The sequence below is a fragment of the Oncorhynchus kisutch genome, linkage group LG3, assembly GCF_002021735.2.
Source record: "Oncorhynchus kisutch isolate 150728-3 linkage group LG3, Okis_V2, whole genome shotgun sequence".
Classification (NCBI taxonomy): Eukaryota; Metazoa; Chordata; class Actinopteri; order Salmoniformes; family Salmonidae; genus Oncorhynchus; species Oncorhynchus kisutch.
In genome coordinates this window covers 69521849-69546159 of record NC_034176.2, presented here as the reverse complement: position 1 = coordinate 69546159, position 24311 = coordinate 69521849, and the positions used below count along the sequence as shown (strand labels likewise).

Sequence of the window (24311 nt, the reverse complement as noted above, 5' to 3'; positions counted from 1 at the left end):
AGTCCTTCATTCAGCTTTGTAAATATTTGTTATCTGGCAGTGTGAAGGGTATATCAATTAAGGAGCTGATATGTTGTGAAATGGATGGCAGGCAGAGAGAGGTGATTTTAATGACTGAGAAAGTGCATGTGGATGTTGGGGTTAGATAACTTCCCAGGTGGAGGGTGGAGCCAGGAAAGGGGGAAGAAGGGAGAGAGGGAAGGAAGGAGCAAAGGCAGGGAGGGAGAAAGAGAGTGTGGGAATGAAGCATGAACAGAGGTCAAGGGGGTTGACAACATTGAAAGGAGGGTGTCAGAAATGTTGAAGTATTGCTGCCTGCTAGTGTGACTGAGTTTCTCCTCCATTCCACACACACACACAGGTGAGCGTTCTGACGGACCAGGTGGAAGCTCAGGGAGTAAAGATCAGTGATCTGGAAAGTTCTCTGGAGGAACATCAACACAAGCTCAACTCTACAGAAGAGATGCTGCAGCAGGTAAGGACCTCACACTCTGGTCCTCTTCCATTCATACAAACCTTTGAACTGCAACCTTGTCTCAGTTTAGACTGGCTTCAGTATGATATCAACTTCCTCGTTTTGTATGGTTATCAGGTTCACTTCCATACAGTTGCTGTTCACTTCCTGTTCACTTCCAAACAGTTCCTGTTTCTATTCAAACAGGGTTCTGAAAGTCTGCATCACAGCAGCACAAATATCACGCCTTCTTCCTTAGACTGACATCATGACATTTGCGTTATGTATGACTAGAAAACTTTCAAATAATGCATGTGTGAGTAGAGGACGTTTAGATTTAGACACACTGTCTCCTAGCAGACTGTCTAGACATGCTGAGTCTCATGGTAGACTACCTCCTAGAGAGTCCAGTCTCCCAGGAGGAAATTCCTCCCCAGGATTCCAGTGAGCCAGGCTCTAGATCTCTGTGACAACCCAAATATTTAGGGTGGTCTGTTCCCATCCAGGACTGATTCTTGGAGTGGAGCATCCGTCTGCTCTGGAAGGTTTGGTCATGGTGCTCTGCTCTAGGGCTGGTCTGTCTGGGTAGGTGTGCACAGGACAGAGAGCATAGTCGGTCACACCCCTAACCACCCAGATGAGGTTGGACACATCACCTCAGGATGGGAGGGGGGAGGGGTTGGAAAGAGGGAGTGAAGGGACAGAGAATGAGAGAGAAATGGAAGAGAAGGTGTAAAGGGACAATGAGAGAGTAAATGGATTGAGAGATTAAGAAGCAGTGAGAGAGAGAGAGCAGGGATGAAGGGAGTGCTCTGTCATCAGTAGAGGTGGTGTCCATGTCTTCCACTCCTGTGAGGTGCAGTGGAGTTCAAACTCAGAGTTGAGTTGAGTTTATTGAGTTTATTTTTATTTTTACAGGGACAGTGCACATTAATCAACATTTCAGTAAAAGTGCCGGTTTTAGCCAACCGGCTAATTTTCAACCGCAGTCCCTGGGCAGGTTATTAAAAACAATTACAATATAGACAATAGCAACATAGAACAAGCAAGACATAGCAACATATGACAAGCAAGACATAGCATACAGACTGAGTAACATAGGACAAGCAGGACGTAGCATACAGACAGAGCAGCATAAAACAAAAAGTAGCAAGACAAAATTCATAAAAGCAACAAAGTGTTTCCACACCTCACAAGCTACAGACAACAGACAACATGGAGAGTGGCAACACACAGCTAGGGACCATGTTCACAAATCTGATTGACCTTTAGCCATGTCTTCAAGCATTTGGTGAAAGTGTGATATGTGGTGCAGTTATGTGTGTCTGATGGCAGTGTATTCCAGACATGGGAAGCTCTCACAGAGAATGCAGATTTACTAAAGGTGCTTTTCCTTAGGGGAACTATACAGTCACCTCTCATGGCAGACCTTGTGGATCTGCTGCCATATGTCTGGGTTTTCTGTTTAACAAAAATATTGAGTGGAGGGGGAGCCAGGCCATTGAGGATCTTGAATACAAGACATGCGTCGGTGTATTGCACAAGATTTTCCCAACTCAAGAGCTCATGCTTTCTAAGGATGTGACAATGATGATGGCTATTGGGCTTCCTATCAAGCACTTTGAGAGCCTGTTTGTAGACAGACTGAATAGGTTTTAATGTTGTACAGCAAGCTTGGGCCCAACTAGTCAAGCAGTATGTTAAGTGGGGGAGTATCATAGATTTGAAGTACAGTTTTGCTACCTCTGAGGTCAAACAATTTCGTATAAATCGGAAATTAGCTAGGTTGAATTTGGTTATTTGAATTACCTTTTTCACATGCTTTTTAAAAGAGAGGTTGGAATCAAGTATGATGCCAAGGTACTTAAAATCGGATACCACCTGGAGCTTCTCCCCTGACACATAGACATCTGGCTCAGTAGCATCTGTTGCCCTCTTTGTGAAGAACATGCAAACAGTTTTTTTCACATTGAGATGCAAACACGAGTCACTGAGCCACTTTGTAACCTGGACCATTACAGTAGTGAGTTCTTGTGCAGCTTGTTGTTTGCTCTTTGCATGCACATATATCACTGTATCATCTGCATACATTTGAACTTCAGACCCAGTACAGACAGAAGGCAGATTATTAATGCACAGGCTGAACAGGAGGGGCCCCAGTATTGACCCTTGGGGCACGCCCACATCATAGCTACGAGTGGGCGACAGCTCATTGCTCACTCTGACACACTGAGTTCTGCCTTCAAGGTATGATTTCATCCATCTCAAGGCATCAGGGGAAAAGTTGAACTTGGACAATTTTGTGATGAGAATCTCATGGTTAACAGTATCAAAAGCCTTCCTTAGGTCCAGAAACACAGCCCCAACAGCACCCCCTTTGTCCATCTTGGACTTCACATTTTCCAGAAGAAAGCAGTTGGCCGTTTCTGTGGAGTGTTTCGCTCTGAAGCCAAACTGCATGGAGTGTATGGAGAGTCAAACTGCATGGAGAGCAGACATGGAAACTCAGTCAGAATCAAAGATCCTCTTTACAACTGAGCTAAGATAACTTCATGACAGCAACATCTTTAGCCTTCATGCATGAAAAGGACTATTGTCAGTCCATACAAACTGGAAACTGAGGTAGGACAAACTTAGCATACTTTAAGTTGTATGTTGTTTTTGCTACAGTATATCATCCTTCCAAGGAGAGGCTTTCAACTGCTCCAAAGTTCTTCCAAATAAATTCTGTATACTATGCAGACTTTGTTAGACTCTTGAAATGCCTTCAATGCATTTCATTTGGTAGCCATTGCAAACTTCAATTCTGTTGCAAAAAGTGTATTAAACAGAAACGGGAGGGACCTACCTGAATTTGTCCAATTGAAATGTTGTTTTGTTCTGTTTGTTGCCATTTGGTTCTTAAACTGTAAACAGTTTTCGTATTGAATACAACCCTGGTTAACTTTGTACAGCAGAGTTGTTTTGAAGGGCCGGGTTTGTTTCCATGAGATTTGGTCATTATGAGGCTTTGGACCTGAGCCGCAAATCTCTTACTAGTGACACAGCTCTCTATTTTCCATGTGCACTCTCCCAGAAACCTCTCAGAAACCCAACTCTTTTTGCTTCAAAATAGCAACATTTTTAAATGCCCATGGTCGGCCTGCCTCAGTGCTTCGGATATTTTCTTTGGACCTTTCTAAGGCTGTGTTTACGCAGGCAGCCCAATTCAGATATGTTTTCACTAATTAGTCTTTTGACCAATCACATCAGATCTTTTCACATCAGTGCTTTTTCAGAGCTGCACTGGTCAAAATACAAAAGAGTGAAAAAAATATCAGATTTGGGCAGCCTCTGAGAATTTGCACCTGCCTGAAATCAACATAATTAGCTGTTGAGAGAAATGGGGACTTTCAAAGGGGACAGTTTTTCTGATAAAGAGGGATAATTAGTGTATCAAGCAAGGTCCTAATCAGCATGTTTGATTGATAGCAATCCTCATTCAAATAGGAAGGCATGTGCTGAGCCTCTACAGTACTTCCTATTTGTTGTTGTATGGGAACTGTGGGCTCTTTTACGCTCTCCTCTGCATGCTTTGTGCTTGCCTTTGAGAGGGGCAGTAAAAATAGTGCCCAGAAGCTGTGTATATTTAGCTTTGTGGACTGCGTCTGACAGCAGAGGGTTTGTCTGACTTTGAGAGAACTGAGCAGAGCTAGACGATAGCTTATTTAGTGTCCAGAGTAGAAGTTCTGTTTGGGATTGGTGTCTTTGTACTACTGTCTCTAACGGTCGGTGTGTGTGTGTGTGTGTGTGTGGTCTTTAACCATTGCATGATTGGTGTATTAACACATGGGTTTCCCCTGGTGGTAGGAGCTCCTTAGCAGGACGTCACTGGAGAGTCAGAAGTTGAATCTGATGGGAGAGGTGTCCTACCTGAAACTGAAGCTGGTGGACATGGAGGAGAAACAGTTTCATGGAGTAGAGAGGCAGCACAAAGCAGAGGTAAGGACACACACACATAAGGAGGGATGATGGGTAATACTAAGCTTAGGTATGACTGAGGAGGTCAGAGTTGAGTCCCTGAGACAGACTAGCTTGTCTGTGATTACAACAACTGGCAGGTTTTTATTTGTTTTTAGACTAATGTTGCGCTTGAACAAGTATAGTGAAGTTGAATTCTGTCAGGACTCTAAGGGGGTTTGTTTCATATCCCTTGTCACATCTGTTTAGTGAAGTGAGCTTCACAAGGAAATGGCAGGAGTGTATGTAGAAGTCCTGTTCATGTTTTAGGAAACCCAACCATGTATTCAGCAGCTGACTTTATGACAAACATACTGTTAAAGACCGAGTAAAATGTACTCTACCCTCTTCCTGGACTACATGGAGAGAAGTTTCATTCCTAGGGAGTCCTAGCTCTGTTTTTAGTTCAACCTGAAATGTATGTTTGCTTAAGCCCATATGGTATGCTGGGTTACCTACACCCATCACCACATGAAGGTCCAACATCTTCCTCTGAACTATTGCAAAACATGGCTTGTCAATGAGCCTTTGTGCCCCAGAGCACATCCATACTATGTGAAGCCGTGCTGGCATGATGGATGACTGGGTAAACCTGAGGGTGAGTAGACTTTAACTCTGCGACAGGTTTTACGCTTTAGTCTACAGTCCTGATGTTGTTGAAATCATGACTGGCCTATTGTGTGAGATGCAGAGGAAGGTGTTAAATGAGGAAACCCCACCCCTTTCAAGATTGAGTAGCATAACACTTTAGACAGGAAATAATCCATACCTGTGGTTTGTAATGTAGAGGATATTCAGTAGGTTTAGTAATTTAAGGACATGTGGTGCAATAGTCTTTCTGCTCTGGTCATGTACACACACTGCCTTCCCTATGACTGCTTTCTGGAGAGAATGAAACCTCTGCTTTGAACATTCCACTGATGTGCCATGTGTGACCATTCAAGCATACAGTATGCATGTGAATACGCACACACATTGACACTCTCACTTTGGAGGCCTCCCTGCTCTGGAGCAGTCACTAAGCTCATGGTTATATATAGCTGTGGACAGCTCTCCATATATCTGTCGTATCCTCTATACTGGACACCATGTGATACTTCCACAGTCCAGGCATAGCTCTATGGTTGTTTACGCTCTAAGTATTGGAACTTGCCTTGCTCTAATGGACTAGACGGTTTCTTTCATGTGGCAGTAGCATACACGTGTGTGTGTGTGTGTGTGTGTGTGTGTGTGTGTGTGTGTGTGAGATTAGGTACCTCCTGTTCTCACTCCAGTAGGTCATAAGCATATTTACCCTGACAAAACTATTTCACAGGCCCAGAGTGTGTTTAGACCTTACAGAGCTGTTTCTCATTGTGGTTCTCTCAGACATTTAAACTCAAAACAGTGCATGGCTTTAAACATTCCATTTATTATGTAAAAAAATGTGTTAGTATATCGTTGAGGAACACCACACACAGTCCTTCCCTTTTTTCATTCTTCCTCTCATTCTGTTTATTTTAATTTTCCTTATTTCTCTCTTCCCTTTGTGTGTCAGAGTGTCGTAAACTTGATTAGTGAGCTGCAGGAGCAGATGTGTAGGTTTCAGCAGGAGATCAATTGCAGGATCCGGGAGAAAACAGGGCAGGCTGACAGCAGCCTACAGAAGGCCTGCGACACTTGGTCCACGGATGCCCAAAACCCAGACCAGGGGCTCGCCTGTGATGGTAGCCCAGAGGAGGTACACGACAGTGGGCTGGAGGAGCCTCCTGACGTGATCCCATTCTCAGGTGTGGAGAATAGCTCCAGTACTTCTGAGGAGCAGTGCTGCTGTGGAAGCGAGAGTGTAGGCAGAGAATGTCTGCATGACCTTTGATCCTAAGCATGTAGTCATCCATCACTGTGTATGGCATGATCCCAAGGCTCTGACACTTAGATCTGTGCTTGCACTAAGGAACCCCTAACCACCAAACTTTCACATGCATAGTTCATGAGACCCAATGCAATCCCATTTAGTGTGTAGATAAGAGGGTTGTACTGCATAGTACTGCATCATTTTTAAGAGGCATTTCATTGTGGTGTTGTGAGAATAGTTAGCAGATAGAACTCATGGACTAATTGACAGTCTCCAGACTATTAAAACAAGCCATTATCTGTTGACGTACATTTGTGACAACGACATTTACAAGTTGTATATCTTCTTATCAATGTCCCCAGGTCAAACTTCAAGAGCTCAGACTTCTCAAGGAGAAAGTAGACTATCTTGAAGACCAGAAGTCCCAGTATGAGAGGAGACTCAAAGCAACAAAGGTATAACAAACATACGTTAGCCTACCTCCTCTCCTGTTATGTCTAGACTGTACTAGTAGTGCCCAGATTCCTCTGCTAACTGCAGTTTTCCTAAACTCTGTCCAATCTGCTTTTCTGCCCAGTTAGTTGAGTCATACAGACACGAAAGTCATTCACAAAAGCTTATTTTCTTTACAAATCTGCTGACCATTTTCTTTGTAGAAATGGATTTAAATGGTGGCACATTCCCTTGGTGGTTTCTCTTGGCGGTTAAACAATGCTTTTGTTAGCACACCCCATTTCCATACCTCGCTGGCTCTCTTTTGCTCACTCTTTCACTCCCTTGCACTCTCCAACTCTCAATTTTACCTTTTCCTGAACTGCTTCATTGAGCCATTTTTTAAAAACTTTCACTCGGGACAGACATGAATCTCCTTTTTGTTCATATGTATTTTAACTTTAATCACTGCTAGTCTAACACATTTTTGACTACATTATCAGGCTATATATGGTCATGTGGGTTGTGGATGCGTTACTATGAACTTCAGTCTGCCCTATATAAACATATAGCCTGCTCTGGAAAGACGAACCAGCCAAATCATGTAAATAGCAGCTTTAGATTTCAAGCTTGAGTGTGTACTGATAAGCATTTTGCTGTACCTACTACAACATCTGCTAAACAGTTTACACCACCAATAAACATTGATTTCACTTAGTCTCCAACAGTTGTAGGAGGATTATGTTATGTATGTGCTGTCTTTCTGAGAGCATAAGAGTGTGTTAGCTTATGCATGCTCCTGATTCCCCCCCAATCACACAGGCAGAGCTATCAGACCTCCAGCAGCTCCTGCTCAGTAAGAATGCTGAGATAGACAGCCTGCACACACAGCTCCTGGCCAGACCATTGTCCACTGAAACCTCGGAGAGAGGTAAGCACCCAAACAAACGCTTCTTCCAAACGGAGTAACTTTAATACAGGGTTTGTTCTGTAATGAAGGAGCAATGTGTCCTTTCTTGGTGACTTGTCAACAGGTTTTTGTCAGTCATGGATCAATAACATGCTGCAACAGTGGCAGCAAAAGGTGTGCCTGCATGCGAGTGGTGTCTAACAATGGTTCTCTCTCTCCACATTGCATCATTTCCACTGTTAGAGGATATGTACAGGAGAAGGCTCAACAACAAGCGTAAGCCTTAACACTATTTAACAACTTTAACACATTGCTTTCAACCTCACCATCTTATCCCTTCCCTAAATGCACTCCTTTCACACTGTCTTGCATACCCTGTTGTGGGGCTCCAAGAAAATCAAACCCAGGAATGTACCTTGGCTTCCTCTGTCTGGCAACATTTTAATGAGCTCACATTTCTTCAACTGAGTATAGGGAATCACTAATCAGAATACAGAATTTCCACTGGGAAGGGACTCTTGATCTGGTAATGTCAGCCAACTGGTGTCCAGTACCATAACCTTGATATGGCATTGTGCTCTTGCTACTAGTGGTATACTGTAGTTGAGTGATTAAGTTTCATTTTCAGAAGATGTCTTTTCCATTGCACATGGCTGCCTGTCAACTTTCTCTACTTCATTTCTGCTTTATTGTATGGACCTCTAGCTCATACTGTTGACTTTCCCTGGCTAGATGAGACATTTTCCATCTGAGAAGTTCTGCGCCATCTATTTTACATATGCCTAAATGGGGTAGAAAATGAAAGATTGCACATTGTCATATTATGGTACTGCATACATAGGTACATGATGGCAACTACAGTATGACTCCTTTCTACAGACCAGGAGCTCCAAAGGTTAAAGACAGGGATGGAGACGCTGCTGGTTGCCAATGATGAAAAGGTGAGTAGGCGGCTGTCAAAGGTTACTATAAATCTATGTTTTTCTCTCTTGGTCCAGTAGTGAGATGTAATTTGGCATCACAAAATTGAACAGTGTGATCCCATTGCTTTGTATATAGTTGAGTACCATTGTATACATTAAAAGCAGTGTTGGCATACACAGCACAACCATCATTACTGTTTGGATGGCAGGGGCTGCTGGAAAGCCGATGGTGTATGTATCCGCACATCAGTAGCACCACCCACAGGCATTAAGAGCACAGTAGGGCTTTTGTACTCTTACAGTTGCACGCACGGGTGGAATCTTGGGTCTTTGAACAAATGTGCCTCATGCTCGCTCGCTCTCTCAGCAGCCATCCATTTTAGGCAAAGCCACAATTAATGAGTCCTGAATATGCCAGACCTAATTTTGGAGTTTGGTCCATGAAGAGAAACTAGACCAGGGCACTGGCACCACTTCAAATCACACACTCTGTTACCACTACTCTGATTTCCAGCTGTGCCCATGTCACACTCCATACTTCTCTACTCTTATGTTAAAAGCATATGGAGAAAGCCATTTATAGTGCCTTGCTAAAGTATTCAGACCACTTGGATTATTTCACATTTTGTGTTAGTGGGATTAAAATCTGGCAAATAAAGTTTGATTTGATCCATGCGCCGAAAACAAGTGGGAACTTTACCGTGGAACGCTTACTTACAAGCCCTTAACCAACAGTGCAGTTCAAGCAGAAGAAAATATTTACCAAGTAGGCTAAAATATAACACAATAAGAAGGACAATAATGAGGGTATATAGCGGAGGTAACGATTCAGTGTACAGGCTAGTTGAGGTAATCTGTACATGTAGGTTTGGGCGAAGTGACAAACAAGGTAGCATAGGTAACAAACAAACAGCGAGTAGCATCAATGTACAAAAGGGGGAGGGGAGTTCAAAGTAAATTGTCCTGTGGCGATTTGTATGAATTGTAAAGCGGTCTAATGGCTTGGTGGTAGAAGCTGTTCAGGTGCCTTTTGGTCCTAGACTTGGCGCTCCGGTACCGCTTGCCGTACGGTAGCAGAGAAAACAGTCTAACTTGTGTGACTGGAATCTCTGACAATTTTATGGGCTTTCCTCGGAGACCGCCTATTTATATGGGTCTTGGATGGCAGGAAGCTTGGCCCCAGTGATGTACTGGGCCGTTCGCATTACCCTCTCTAGCGCCTTACAAAAGCAAAGTTTGAAGGACACAATTATTTCAATTAAAAATAATTATTTATAACCTTGTCAACATCTTGACTATATTTCCTATTCCTTTTGCAACTTATTTCATGCATGTTTTCATGGAAAACGACAACATTTCTGAGTGACTCCAAACTTTTCAACGGTAGTGTGATTTTTATTTAAAAAAAAATCCAACAGTCAATAATATCAAAGGCTACACTGAACTTTAACAATACAGCTGACACTTATCAATTTCTTTCAACCAACCATCGGTAATTTGTCAGGGCACTCAACATGTACTTCACTTCTCTTTAAGCATGCTGAAAGTCTGTTAACTTGTTATGGCTGCATTCCCCCTATCGGGATAAGTGTCATCAACAACCGCTGAATAGCATAGCGCTACATTCAATAAATATTACTACAAATATTTATATTCATGAAATCACAAGTGCAATATAGGGAAACACAGTTTAGCCTTTTGTTAACCCACCTGTCATGTCAGATTTTGAAATTATGCTTTACAGCGAAAGCAATCCAAGCGTTTAAGTTTATCGATCGCACGATAAAACATTAAGTACACTTAGCATCAGAAAGCTTGGTCACAAATCAGAAAAGCAATCAAATTAATCATTTACCTTTGACTTTGGGATGTTTTCACTCACGAGACTCCCAGTTACACAACAAATGTTCCGTAAAGATTATTTTTATATCCAAAATACCTCTTGTTTGTTTGTCGCGTTATGTTCAGAAATTCACAGGAAAGAGTGGTCACGACAACGCAGACAAATTCCAAATAGTTTCCATAATGTCCACAGAAACATGTCAAACGTTTTTTATAATCAATCCTCAGGTTGTTTTTTAAAATATATAATCGATAATATCAACCGCAAATGTCTTTCACAGTAGGAGAGGGAAAAGCAATACCTATCCAAACTCTGTTGCGCGAGCAAAATCACTTGACGCGATGTTATCTTTTTGGCTCATTTTTCAAAATAAAAGCCTGAAACTGTCTGAAGACTGACACCTTGAGGAAGCGACAGGAAAGGGAATCTATGGAACATGGAGTTTTCAAAATAGAAGCCACTTCCTGTTTTCATTTTCCTCAGGGTTTCGCCTGCAATATCAGTTCTGTTATACTAACAGACAATATTGACAGTTTTGGAAACTTCAGTGTTTTCTATCCAATACTAATAATACTATGCATATATTAGCAACTGCGACTTAGGAGCTGTCCGTTTACAATGGGCACCTTTTCATCCAAGCTACTCAATACTGCCCCTGCAGCCATATGAAGTTAACAGAGAAATGGCGTTTTATTTGGTCAAACACAATTTCTTTCCAACAGTTTGCTAAGAGCTGGCATCAAGCTTCTAGGTCTGCTGTTAGAACCAGTAAAGGCCACTTTACCACTTGGGTAGAGGAATTACTTTGGCTTCTCTCCAGGCCTGAGGACAGACTTTCCTCTAGGCTCAGATTAAAGATGTGACCGATTTGGCTATGGAGTCAGCTACCATCCTCAGTAGTTTCTAAGTTGTCAATGCCAGGAAGCTTGTCATTATTGATCGATAACAATGTTTGCACTACTCCTACACTAAATGTACATGTTTTTTTAAATGCATGAATACCATGGCTCATTGTTAGTTGATTGGCATTTCCTGCCTAAGTTTGCCCACTTTCCCAATAAAGTCATTTAAATAATTATGCCATCTGAGTTCCTTCCCATTTATATCATTGATCTTGGCTTCATAACGCAGTTTCTTGTTCTTTTTGAGTTTAGTCACAATTTCTCAATTTGCAGACAAACTTATTGGCCACTCGTTTCACCTAATCTCTTTCAACTATACCGTTTAAAAAAAATGCAATTCCTTATCAATCCATGGAGCCTTAATAGTTCTAACAGTCAGTTTCTTAATTAACACGTGCATGTTTATTAATAATTGGAAGAAGCATTTTCATAAATTCATCAAGTGCATCATCTGGATGCTCCTTATTAATCACATCAATCAATCCCATTTATTTAGAAAGTCCTTCATACAGCAGTTGATGTTACAAAGTGCTGTACAGAAACCCAGCCTAAAACCCCAAACAGCAAGCAATGCAGGTGTAGAAGCACGGTGTCTAGGAAAAACTCCCTAGAAAGGCCAGAACCTAGGAAGAAACCTAGAGAGGAACCAGGCTATCAGGGGTGGCCAGTCCTCTTCTGGCTGTGCCGGGTGGAGATCACATCAGACCAACAAATGTATCTAACATCCACATAAGAGTCAGAGCAAAATCTTTTGTATGATCTCTTATACACTATTTTAGGACCAACCTTTGGAACTTTGGCTTTCCTGAATATAGCCACTAAATTGTGATCACTGCAACCAATGGGTACGGATACAGCTTAACGTGTATGTTAGCCTTATTCTAAAATTGATTCAATTGTAAAAAAAATTCCCCTCAAATGACAAAGCAAAAAACTTTTTGTTTTTCCATAAGTATTCAGGCCCTTTACTCAGTACTTTGTTGAAGCACATTTGACAGCAATTATAGCATTGAGTCTTCTTGGGTAAGACGCTACAAGCTTGGCATATCTGTATTTGGGGACCTTCTGCCGATCCTCTGAAGCTCTGTCCGGTTTAATGGGGAGCTTCGCTGCACAGCTATTTTCAGGTCTCTCCAGAGATGTTAGATTGGGCTCTGGCTGGGCCACTCAAGGATATTGAGACTTGTTCTGAAGCCAATCCTGTGTTGTCGTAACTGTGCTTAGGTCGTTGTCCTGTTGGAAGGTGAACCTTCGCCCCAATCTGACGTCCTGAGTTCTCTGGAGCAGGTTTTCATCAAGGATCTCTCTGTACTTTGCTCCAGTCAGATTTCCCTCAATGTTTTTTCTCAAATCTAAAAAAACAAAACAATTTAATCCGTTTAAGAATAAGGAAGTAACGTCACAAAATGTGAAAGTCAAGGGGTCTGAATACTTTTTGAAGGCACTGACTATACAGCAACATATCCCCTAGCATTTGTCTCTTCTATGTTTTTCCCTTGTATTGCTAGTGCTGTATCATCAAATAAATTATCTAAGTGAGTCTCAAATGGCTAATATATGAATGATCTGATATTGATTTCAGTAACCTTATTTCTAAGGCTACATATATTAATATGGGCTAATATATGCCCTTTCCTGGGTAGATTATCAGAGAGACATAATACTGAAAAGAGCAAACCAAGCAATTGAAAAAAATATACATTCAGCAGTCCATTAATAAATTAAGGTGTGTGTGCTGCAGAGTTGAAGCTACAAACTCATCGGCTTGGGTCTCCTCATCCCTTCCAGGCTTCTGGGAGGGAAGGTGGGCAATGGGCCTGTCAAAGTGGATGTAAGCAACGTCTCCAAGTGCTCTGCAGCTTTCACGGCTGGGAGAAGTTATTTCCTCTTCTGGCCCACAGCTTCAGGATAGTCCCCGTGGAGGAAGATCTACAGTTGAAGTCAGAAGTTTACATACATCTTAGCCAAATACATTTAAAATCCAGTTTTTCACAGTTCCTGACATTTAAAGTATAAATTCCCTGTTTTAGGTCAGTTAGGTTCACCACTTTATTTTAAGACTGTGAAATGTCAGAATAATAGTGATTTATTTCAACTTCTATTTCTTTCATCACATTCCCAGTGGGTCAGAAGTTTACATATACTCAATTAGGAATTTAGTAGCATTGCCTTTAACATTGTTTGACTTGAGTCAAACGTCTCAGGTAGCCTTCCACAAACTTCCCACAATAAGCTGTGTGAATTTTGGCCCATTCCTCCTGACAGAGCTGGTGTAACTGAATCAGGTTTGTAGACCTTGCTCGCACATGCTTTTTCAGTTCTGCCCACAACTCTTCTATAGGATTGAGGTCAGGGCTTTGTGATGGTCACTCCAATACCTTGACTTTGTCAGTAAGCCATTTTGCCACAACTTTAGTAATATGCTTGGAGTCATTGTCCATTTGGAAGACCCATTTGCAATGTTGCTTCAATATATCCACATAACTTTCCTACCTCGATTTTTGTGAAGTGCACCAGTCCCTCCTGCAGCAAAGCACCCCCACAACATGATGCTGCCACCCCAGTGATTCACGGTTGGGATGGTGTTCTCGGCTTGCAAGCCTCCCCCTTTTTCCTCCAAAGTAACTATGGTCATTATGGACAAACAGTTCTATTTTTGTTTTATCAGACCAGAGGACATTTCTCCAAAAAGTATGATCTTTGTCCCCATGTGCAGTTGCAAACTGTAGGCTGGCTTTTTTATGCCGGTTTTGGAGCAGTGGATTCTTCCTTGCTGAGTGGCCTTTCAGGTTATGTCGATATAGGACTCGTTTTACTGTGGATATAGATACTTTGTTCCTGTTTCCTCCAGCATCTTCACAAGGTCCTTTTGTTGTTCTGGGATTGATTTTTACTTTTCACACAAATACATTCATTGCTAGGAGACAGAATGCATCTCCTTCCTGAGCAGTATGATGGCTATGTGGTCTCATGGTGTTTATACTTGTGTACTATTGTTTGTACAGATGAAAGAGGGTACCTTCAGGCATTTGGAAATTGCTCCCAAGGATGATCCAGACTTGTTGAGGTCTACATTTCTTTTCTGAGGTCTTGGCTGATGTTCTTTTGATTTTCCCATGATGTCAAGCAAAGAGGCACTGAGTTTGAAGGTAGGCCTTGAAATACATCCACAGGTACACCTCCAATTGACTCAAATGATGTCAATTAGCCTATCAGAAGCTTCAAAAGCCATGATATAATTTTCTGGAATTTTCCAAGATGTTTAAAGGCACAGTCAACTTAGCGTATGTAAACTTCTGACTCACTGGAATTGTGATACAATGAAATAATCTGCCTGTAAACAATTGTTGGAAAATACTAGTTTAACAAGAAATTTGTGGAGTGGTTGAAAAGCAAGTTTTAATGACTCCAACCTAAGTGTATGTAAACTTCTGACTTCAACTGAACGTTCCTCTCAAGTTCTTGGCTCTTTCCAGAACAGCTACCTTGGTCTTGAACCTTAGGAACTTGACCACTATCGACCTCGGCCAGTAGTGGGCTTTCCAGTCTGGTGGGCCTCAATGTGGTCCATCTTCAATTTCTCAGATCATTTCCCTCACTTTGTCCCCAGGCTCCGCCCAGGTCGCATGGGGATTCTGCAATTCTGCCCACAACCATGTAGTTCCCCCTTGATATATTGATTTATCCATCATTGTTATCATGGATTCACACACAGAACTGTCCTCTCTCAAGGACTTACAGACTGCATTCATCTTGCCGTTCTCCTGTTTCAACTCATCGAGCTGAACCTGAGAACTGCAACCTGTTCTTCAGGTCCTGGACCAGTTGACCATTATTTTATTAGTTGAATCCACCAGTATTTTGAGACAACTCTATTTTCTTGCTGTAACAACTGCTTTTAGAACTATTTTTGTTTGTTTTAAAAGATACTTCACGTGTGATAGACACCACTGTCCTCAACAGTACTCCCACCGGCTTTGGTCTTGGTAGCTAGCAACGTAGGCTACGCCGTTACTCCACAGTTCCAGACAAGGCAGGTCACAGGGAAGATTCAACATGACAAACAGCAGGGATCTAGACAGCCACAAACCTGGGACAACCCTCTGTCCCAGCCGCAATGGCTAACCGCATCGCGGACTGCATTCAAGCCCTCAAGGAATACACAGCTGGCTTGATAGGCAGCTAGGTAAATAGAACTTCAGACCCGGCCTTAGTTGGCAGGATCACTGGACAGAGACTAGCAGTCCCAGCAACTGATGCCAACAGCGTTGTGAGATCCAAACTAAAATGTTAGCTAGCTACTAGAACTTTCCAATTCACTTTCAAAACAACAAATCGAATCAAATGTTATTTGTCACATACATGGTTAGCAAGCATTTCACTACACTCGCATTAACATCTGCTAACCATGTGTATGTGACAAATAAAATTTGATTTGAGCAGATGTTAATGTGAGTGTAGCGAAATGCTTGTGCTTCTAGTTCTGACAATGCAGTAATAACCAACGAGTAATCTAACATAACAATTTCACAACTACCTTATACACACAAGTGTAAAGGGATGAAGAATATGTACATAAAATATATGAACGAGTGATGGTAGAGAACGGCATAGGCAAGATGCAGTAGATGGTATCGAGTACAGTTATATATATATATGAGATGAGTAATGTAGGGTATGTAAACATATTAGGTGGCATTGTTTAAAGTGGCTAGTGATAAAAACAATTACATCATTTGTTCCATTATTAAAGTGGCTGGAGTGGAGTCAGTATGTTGGCAGCAACCACTCAATGTTAGTGGTGGCTGTTTAAAAGTCTGGCCTTGAGAGAAGCTGTTTTTAGTCTCTCGGCCCCTGCTTTGATGCACCTGTACTGACCTCGCCTTCTGGATGATAGTGTCTCGGGTGGTTGTCCTTGATGAACTTTATGGCCTTCCTGTGACATTGGGTGGTGTAGGTGTCCTGGAGGGCAGGTAGTTTGCGCTGCTGTGCCGTCTTCACCACGCTGTCTGTGTGGGTAGACCAATTCAGTTTGTCCGTGATGTGTACGCCAAGGAACTTAACTTACTACCCTCTCCACTACTGTCCCGTCGATGTGGATGGGGGTGCTCCCTCTGCTGTTTCCTGAAGTCATCTCCTTTGTTTTGTTGACATTGAATGTGAGGTTATTTTCCTGACACCACACTCCGAGGGCCCTCACCTCCTCCCTGTAGGCCGTCTCGTCGTTGTTGGTAATCAAGCCTACCACTGTAGTGTTGCCTGCAAACTTGATGATTGAGTTGGAGGCGTGCGTGGCCACGCAGTCGTGGGTGAACAGGGAGTACAGGAGAGGGCTCAGAACGCACCCTTGTAGGCCCCCAGTGTTGAGGACCAGCGGGGTGGAGATGTTGTTACCTACCCTCACCACCTGGGGGGCGGCCCGTCAGGAAGTTCAGTACCCAGTTGCACAGGGCGGGGTCGAGATCCAGGGTCTCGAGCTTGATGACGTGTTTGGAGGGTACTATGGTGTTAAATGCTGAGCTGTAGTCGATGAACAGCATTCTCACATGGGTATTCCTCTTGTCCAGATGGGTTAGGGCAGTGGGTAGTGTGGTTGCGATTGCGTCGTTTGTGGGCCTATTGGGGAGGTAAACAAATTGGAGTGGGTCTAGGGTGTCAGGTAGGGTGGAGGTGGTATGGTCCTTGACTAGTCTCTCAAAGCACTTCATGATGATGGAAGTGAGAGCTACGGGGGGGTAGTTGTTTAGCTCAGTTACCTTAACTTTCTTGGGAACACAACTGAGCTCTCCCTCATTTTGTGTTCAACAGGAAGTGACAATGGTTATTGCAAATTAATTGACAAATATGTCCTAATCCAGCTTTGCAAAGCTCTTAGATTTACCCTAAACTCACAGCTGTAATCGAAGCCAAAGGTTTTTCTAACATGGTTCGACTCGGGGAGCTGAACACTTACACAACACTGTTTACTTATTACATTTTTTTCCCACTTTGGCATTTAGTGTTCTGTGTAGATTGACAATTTAAATTAATTTTAATCCCACGTTGTATCACAATGTGAATAACTACTTTGCAAGGTACTGTATGGATTCCTCTCCCTGTTACAGGACCGGCGTATTGAAGAGCTCACACTGCTCTTAGTCCAGTGCAGACAGTTCAGAGACGTTGCGACTCCAAGACAAGGTACCAACCTCCCCTAACATACATTGTACTACTCTAGTTATTGATTGTTTTAATGAAAAGCCACCAAAGGGTAAAACATTCCTTACATTCAAATGTACAGTGGGGCAAAAAAAGTGTTTAGTCAGCCACCAATTGTGCAAGTTCTCCCACTTAAAAAGATGAGAGGCCTGTAATTTTCATCATAGGTACACTTCAACTATGATAGACAAAATGAGGAGAAAAAAAATCCAGAAAATCACGTTAAGATTTTTAATGAATTTATTTGCAAATTATGGTGGAAAATAAGTATTTGGTCAATAACAAAAGTTTCTCAATACTTTTATATACCCTTTGTTGGCAATGACAGAGGTCAAACGTTTTCTGTAAGTCTTCACAAGGTTTTCACACACTGTTGCTGGTATTTTGGCCCATTCCTCCATGCAGATCTCCTCTAGAGCAGTGATGTTTTGGGGCTGTTGCTGGGCAACACGGACTTTCAACTCCCTCCAAAGATTTTCTATGGGTTTGAGATCTGGAGACTGGCTAGGCCACTCCAGGACCTTGAAATGCTTCTTACGAACCCACTCCTTCGTTGCCCGGGTGGTGTGTTTGGGATCATTGTCATGCTGAAAGACCCAGCCATGTTTCATCTTCAATGCCCTTGCTGATGGAAGGAGGATTTCACTCAATCTCACGATACATGGCCCCATTCATTCTTTCCTTTACACGGATCAGTCATCCTTTGCAGAAAAACAGCCCCAAAGCATGATGTTTCCACCCCCATGCTTCACAGTAGGTATGGTGTTCTTTGGATGCAACTCAGCATTCTTTGTCCTCCAAACACGACGAGTTGCGTTTTTACCAAAAAGTTATATTTTGGTTTCATCTGACCATATGACATTCTCACAATCTTCTTCTGGATCATCCAAATGCTCTCTAGCAAACTTCAGACGGGCCTGGACATGCTGGCTTAAGCAGGGGATCACGTCTGGCACTGCAGGATTTGAGTCCCTGGCGGCGTAGTGTGTTACTGATGGTAGGCTTTGTTACTTTGGTCCCAGCTCTCTGCAGGTCATTCACTAGGTCCCCCCGTGTGGTTCTGGAATTTTTGCTCACCGTTCTTGTGATCATTTTGACCTCACGGGTGAGATCTTGCGTGGAGCTCCAGATCGAGGGATATTCAGTGGTCTTGTATGTCTTCCATTTCCTAATAATAATAATAATAATAATTGCTGCTTACCTATTGCAGATTCAGTCTTCCCAGCCTGGTGCAGATCTACAATTTTGTTTCTGGTGTTCTTTGACAGCTCTTTGGTCTTGTCCATAGTGGAGTTTGGAGTGTGACTGTTTGAGGTTGTGGACAGGTGTTTTTTATACTGATAACAAGTTCAAACAGGTTCAAACAGGTGCCATTAATACAGGTAACGAGTGGAGGACAGAGGAGCCTCTTAAAGGCTCACAGGTCTGTGAGAGCCAGAAATCTTGCTTGTTTGTAGGTGACCAAATACTCATTTTCTACAATGTGATTTTCAGGATTTTTTAAAAAACTTTTCTTTTTGTCTGTCATAGTTGAAGTGTACCTATGATGATAAATTACAGGCCTCTCTCATCTTTAAGTGGGCGAACTTGCACAATTCATGGCTGACTAAATACTTTTTGTCCCACTGCATAATGAACTAGAGAGAGCAGAACATTTCCATTACTCCCGATGGTATGAAGCAATGACACTTTCTATGATAGCTCCACCCACTATCCTCTCAATATCCAATGAGAGTACTCCATCGAGCAGCAGTGAGGAACGGGAGCATGGAGTGGTGATGAGGACAGTTCCTTCCAGTGTACTCCCAGAGAACAAAAATACTGAGGTGGGTCAGAGGAAGGGGCATTTCAGATAGGGGAAAAACATTTTTCTCAGCCCCAAGCATACACTGACAATTACTCCAGTTTTCAGAATCGGCACAATATGAAGGTAGAAAGTGCCTTTTGGATTAAAACATGTTTGATCCTGCCCAATGTGGTTCAGAAGCCTCATTGTCACAATGCACTACCGTCATATTCCTCGCTCCCTGTCCTCATCTCCGTCTCTCCTCTGGTCCAGATGTCCTTCAGCAGTTCATCCCCACAGCTCGTGTCCCACCTGCCAGCCCAGAAGGAAAGAGAACTCTGGTGAGACTCTGGGAATAGAATGCCTTTTCTGGGACTTCTTTAAGAGCTCTATGGGGCTGCACTAACCAATATCATTCATTGTAAATGTAATAATCAGATGATAATATATTTTTATCAGGACACATCCCCGACTTTTATCAAGCAGTATGGACAACCTACAGAATGGATCTTCATCGAAGGTAGTGGGGACATTTTCACTTGACACCATTTACTGCCCAGAGTGAGAATATCTGTCTAGAAAGGCCATTACACTTTTCTCCCCAATCTGTATCAAGCCTGACTCCTTGTCATCTAATGACTGTTCTTCACCTTCCCTACCTCTAGCATGTAGTGGTGATTCCTGTAGAGGCTGAAGTGTCTACTGAGGTATTATTACTGTGAAAAAAACTCTTCACTTTCATATCTAACCATTACTGTTCTTTATTGTGTTTGGGTCACACATCTGACCACATTATTGTTTTGTCAATTAGAATTTTATAGAAAATAAATCAATTAATCAAAAGTAACATAAAACATTTTCTATTGGTCTAATTGTTTCATTAGTCTGTGTTTGTTCTCCAGAATAGGCCTGTAGATAACCGATGCCAGACCCTGCCGGTGAAGGCCTCCTTCCCAGAGCATAATGGAGAGGGAGAGTGCAGTGAGACACAGAGCCAGAGGTCTCCAGAGGGGAGTGAAGACGGAGACTCAAGTAAGCCTAAAGAAGCATTAACCCCCCCCCCCCCCCCCCCCACTACACACACACTGTCTATTAGTGCTTCAGACACCTTCACCTCAAGATAGGTTTCACTGTATCTTATGTTGCATGGTGGACAGACCTGCTCTGAGAAACCATATCTGCTTAGTTCTGGCCCCTTCTACAACACAGAGCACAAAGCCTCAGATAGCTGATCAGACCAAGACCTGGTCCTCCATTTTGAGACCGGGAAAATACACATGTCTCTGATCAGTGGCTAGTGGCACTTTGATCAAAGCCAATAGCGGTGAGGCCCCAGCCGGAGTAAAGGTTTTCAGGGATATTCCTGACTGCCTGACATATACCATGTTCACAACCCCACCCTCTTTCTGGTCGACCACACTGAACCCAACCCCATCCTCTCTCTCACAGACCACACTTACCCCAATTCCACCTTCTCTTTCTAAATGACCACGGTCCACACAACCCCACCCTCTCTCATGGACCACACTCACCTCAACTCCACCCTGGACTTTGGAGTGGCAGGAATCAAATTAATTATGTGCTGTGCACATAATGAGGCACAGGCCCAGCAGCTGGAACCCCTTTCTATGTGCCCTCACTCCTTTTGGGTGGTCAGTTAGAGCCAAAGGCCTCCAACACAAACATGAGAAAGCAAAGCTACCAATCCCCTAGTGGGCCTATCAGTGAGTCTTACTGGGGTTCGACACATATCGAAAAATACATTACAGACAAAATAGTTTACAATTGACATACACATCATGTTAATGCTTTTCAATGCGTGCGTGTGCATCTATCAGTTACATACATGTCTGTACATGCACAAGTAGGTCAAATGGGGGAGAGAAGTTGTGCCGTGAGATGTTGCTTAATACATTTTTTTTTTGGTGCTCATATGATGGAAGGGAGTCATGGATTCATGGCTCATGGTATAATGCTGTACATTTCCTTTAATTTGTTCTGGACCTGGGGACTAGGAAAATGTCTGTCGGGGTAAATGTGTGTGTCAGTGCTCTGTGTAAGATGACAGCATACAATTTGGAATTTCCAATACATTCATGTTCCTTATATTTCAGGGATATGTACACGTAGGGTGTCCATGGCACTAGTCTGAGTTAATTAACATGTTTGTGCTATTTCTCTTCACAGGCTATTGCCAATAAACATTATTCAGTCATTAAGATTCAAGTCTTTTTTTAAGGTTCACCGCCTGTATGAAAGAAAAAAAAATTCACCAAGATAACATCAGCTATTTGTTTTGCAGTCCTGGAAAGAAATACTTTTTTTGAACGAGTTGATTGTTTTTATTCTTGCATTGCACATTTTCAAAAGAAACTCATATTAAAGCTTAACCAGAACCTTTGCCCAGATGTAAACTTCTGATTTCAAATGTTTCAATGATAGAAACACAACTAGAAAATAAAGATACTTTTTGTTGATCTTCCCCCCCTTCTTACAGGAAAGACAGAGAAAATGGACGACACCTCATCCTCTGATCTTTCCCCCCCTTCTTACAGGAAAGACAGAGAAAATGGACGACACCTCATCCTCTGATCTTTCCCCCCCTTCTTACAGGAAAGACAGAGAAAATGGACGACACCTCATCCTCTGATCTTTCCCCCCCTTCTTACAGGAAAGACAGAGAAAATGGACGACACCTCATCCTCTGATCTTTCCCCCCCTTCTTACAGGAAAGGCAGAGAAAATGGACGACACCTCATCCTCTGATCTTTCCCCCCCTTCTTACAGGAAAGACAGAGAAAATGGACGACACCTCATCCTCTGATCTTTCCCCCCCTTCTTACAGGAAAGACAGAGAAAATGGACGACACCTCATCCTCTGATCTTTCCCCCCCTTCTTACAGGAAAGACAGAGAAAATGGACGACACCTCATCCTCTGATCTTTCCCCCCCTTCTTACAGGAAAGACAGAGAAAATGGACGACACCTCATCCTCTGATCTTTCCCCCCCTTCTTACAGGAAAGGCAGAGAAAATGGACGACACCTCATCCTCTGATCTTTCCCCCCCTTCTTACAGGAAAGACAGAGAAAATGGACGACACCTCATCCTCTGATCTTTCCCCCCCTTCTTACAGGAAAGACAGAGAAAATGGACGACACCTCATCCTCTGATCTTTCCCCCCCTTCTTACAGGAAAGACAGAGAAAATGGACGACACCTCATCCTCTGATCTTTCCCCCCCTTCTTACAGGAAAGACAGAGAAAATGGACGACACCTCATCCTCTGATCTTTCCCCCCCTTCTTACAGGAAAGACAGAGAAAATGGACGACACCTCATCCTCTGATCTTTCCCCCCCTTCTTACAGGAAAGGCAGAGAAAATGGACGACACCTCATCCTCTGATCTTTCCCCCCCTTCTTACAGGAAAGACAGAGAAAATGGACGACACCTCATCCTCTGATCTTTCCCCCCCTTCTTACAGGAAAGACAGAGAAAATGGACGACACCTCATCCTCTGATCTTTCCCCCCCTTCTTACAGGAAAGACAGAGAAAATGGACGACACCTCATCCTCTGATCTTTCCCCCCCTTCTTACAGGAAAGGCAGAGAAAATGGATGACACCTCATCCTCTGATCTTTCCCCCCCTTCTTACAGGAAAGACAGAGAAAATGGATGACACCTCATCCTCTGATCTTTCCCCCCCTTCTTACAGGAAAGACAGAGAAAATGGACGACACCTCATCCTCTGATCTTTCCCCCCCTTCTTACAGGAAAGACAGAGAAAATGGACGACACCTCATCCTCTGATCTTTCCCCCCCTTCTTACAGGAAAGACAGAGAAAATGGACGACACCTCATCCTCTGATCTTTCCCCCCCTTCTTACAGGAAAGACAGAGAAAATGGACGACACCTCATCCTCTGATCTTTCACCCCAGTCTTCAGGGGCGGAGTCAGGTCAACGGACTATTGGCTCACCAGAGCACATGAAGAACAATAACAGTATCAGAAAGCTCTGGGGAAAGTGAGTGGTATATATTTTTAAAATAAAATATATACAGTAGATTGAGCATATACCTCACCTAAAATTGCAAGCTTAGGAATGTGAATGATGCCCAAGTCTTGAATATTATGTACAGTATGTCTATGAAATCAATTACGGTCCTCTCCTCCAGGATCAGGCGGACCCAGTCAGGGGGTCTGCAGGGGGAGGACCTGGAACCAAACCAGTTTAGGAGAGGGGGGCTGCGTGCCACAGCGGGGCCAAGACTGACCCGGACCCCTGAGTCTGGCAGCACTGTTCGGTAAGACTGGATTTGGGGATAAGTCCTTGACACCACCTAATTCCCCAATAGATTATTGGCATGAATTAACAATGTAGTAACATTTCTACTAACCTTAACCCCTACTCTAACACTTATTCTAAACCTAACCGTAACCTTAGCAAACAGTTGCTTATCAACAGATGACTTGTTGATAGTATTGACCATCTATACAAATAAAGTGTGACCAACCGCCTCGATTTGGTCTTATGTATAACAATTTGAAATTGTGTTTTTTTACATTACATAAAAATAGCATAGCTGGTTCATTTGAACACCAATACACCCATGCATTTAATATATATATATATATATATATATATATATATATACACACACACACACATCTAGAATACCAGGGAATTAAAAGCAGCTTTCTAAACAATGATTTTGCTTAGTTTCTGGCTTGTTAGGTGTAAACGGCACCGTGAAATGGTTACTTGCATAGTGGAGTCTTTTGTTGAGACATGTAGCTAGCTAAACAATGAACCATAATCCCAACTCATAACATTACTATCCTGCATGAATCTACAGGTAGCTAAAGCTAACAAATGAGCTAAGTTCAATGTTAGTCTATAACTAGCAATGCAAATAGCTCTGAAATATGAAAACATTACTACACAGATCATACACACAATGTTAGCTAGCTAGCTAACACTACCCTTTAACGGGCAATGAAAACGACATTCTAACAAAATTAGAAATGT

The 24311-nt window shown here is 42.7% G+C and overlaps 1 protein-coding gene across 9 annotated transcripts in view; it reads left to right on the top strand.

Moving 5' to 3' along the window:
* Positions 1–24311, top strand: part of LOC109888404 (liprin-beta-2) — a 36643-nt gene that overhangs the window by 6926 nt on the left and 5406 nt on the right. The window contains exons 3-17 of one of the 9 annotated variants that reach the window (XM_031812628.1): positions 362–475; positions 4304–4435; positions 5991–6278; positions 6650–6742; positions 7542–7650; positions 7873–7905; positions 8509–8570; positions 17402–17477; positions 19197–19321; positions 19555–19622; positions 19741–19801; positions 19947–19988; positions 20184–20313; positions 23171–23306; positions 23458–23586. In XM_031812628.1, coding sequence (XP_031668488.1) covers positions 362–475; positions 4304–4435; positions 5991–6278; positions 6650–6742; positions 7542–7650; positions 7873–7905; positions 8509–8570; positions 17402–17477; positions 19197–19321; positions 19555–19622; positions 19741–19801; positions 19947–19988; positions 20184–20313; positions 23171–23306; positions 23458–23586 — 1598 coding nt within the window. The other 8 variants (XM_031812635.1, XM_031812651.1, XM_031812643.1 and 5 more) reach the window with 8 other exon arrangements.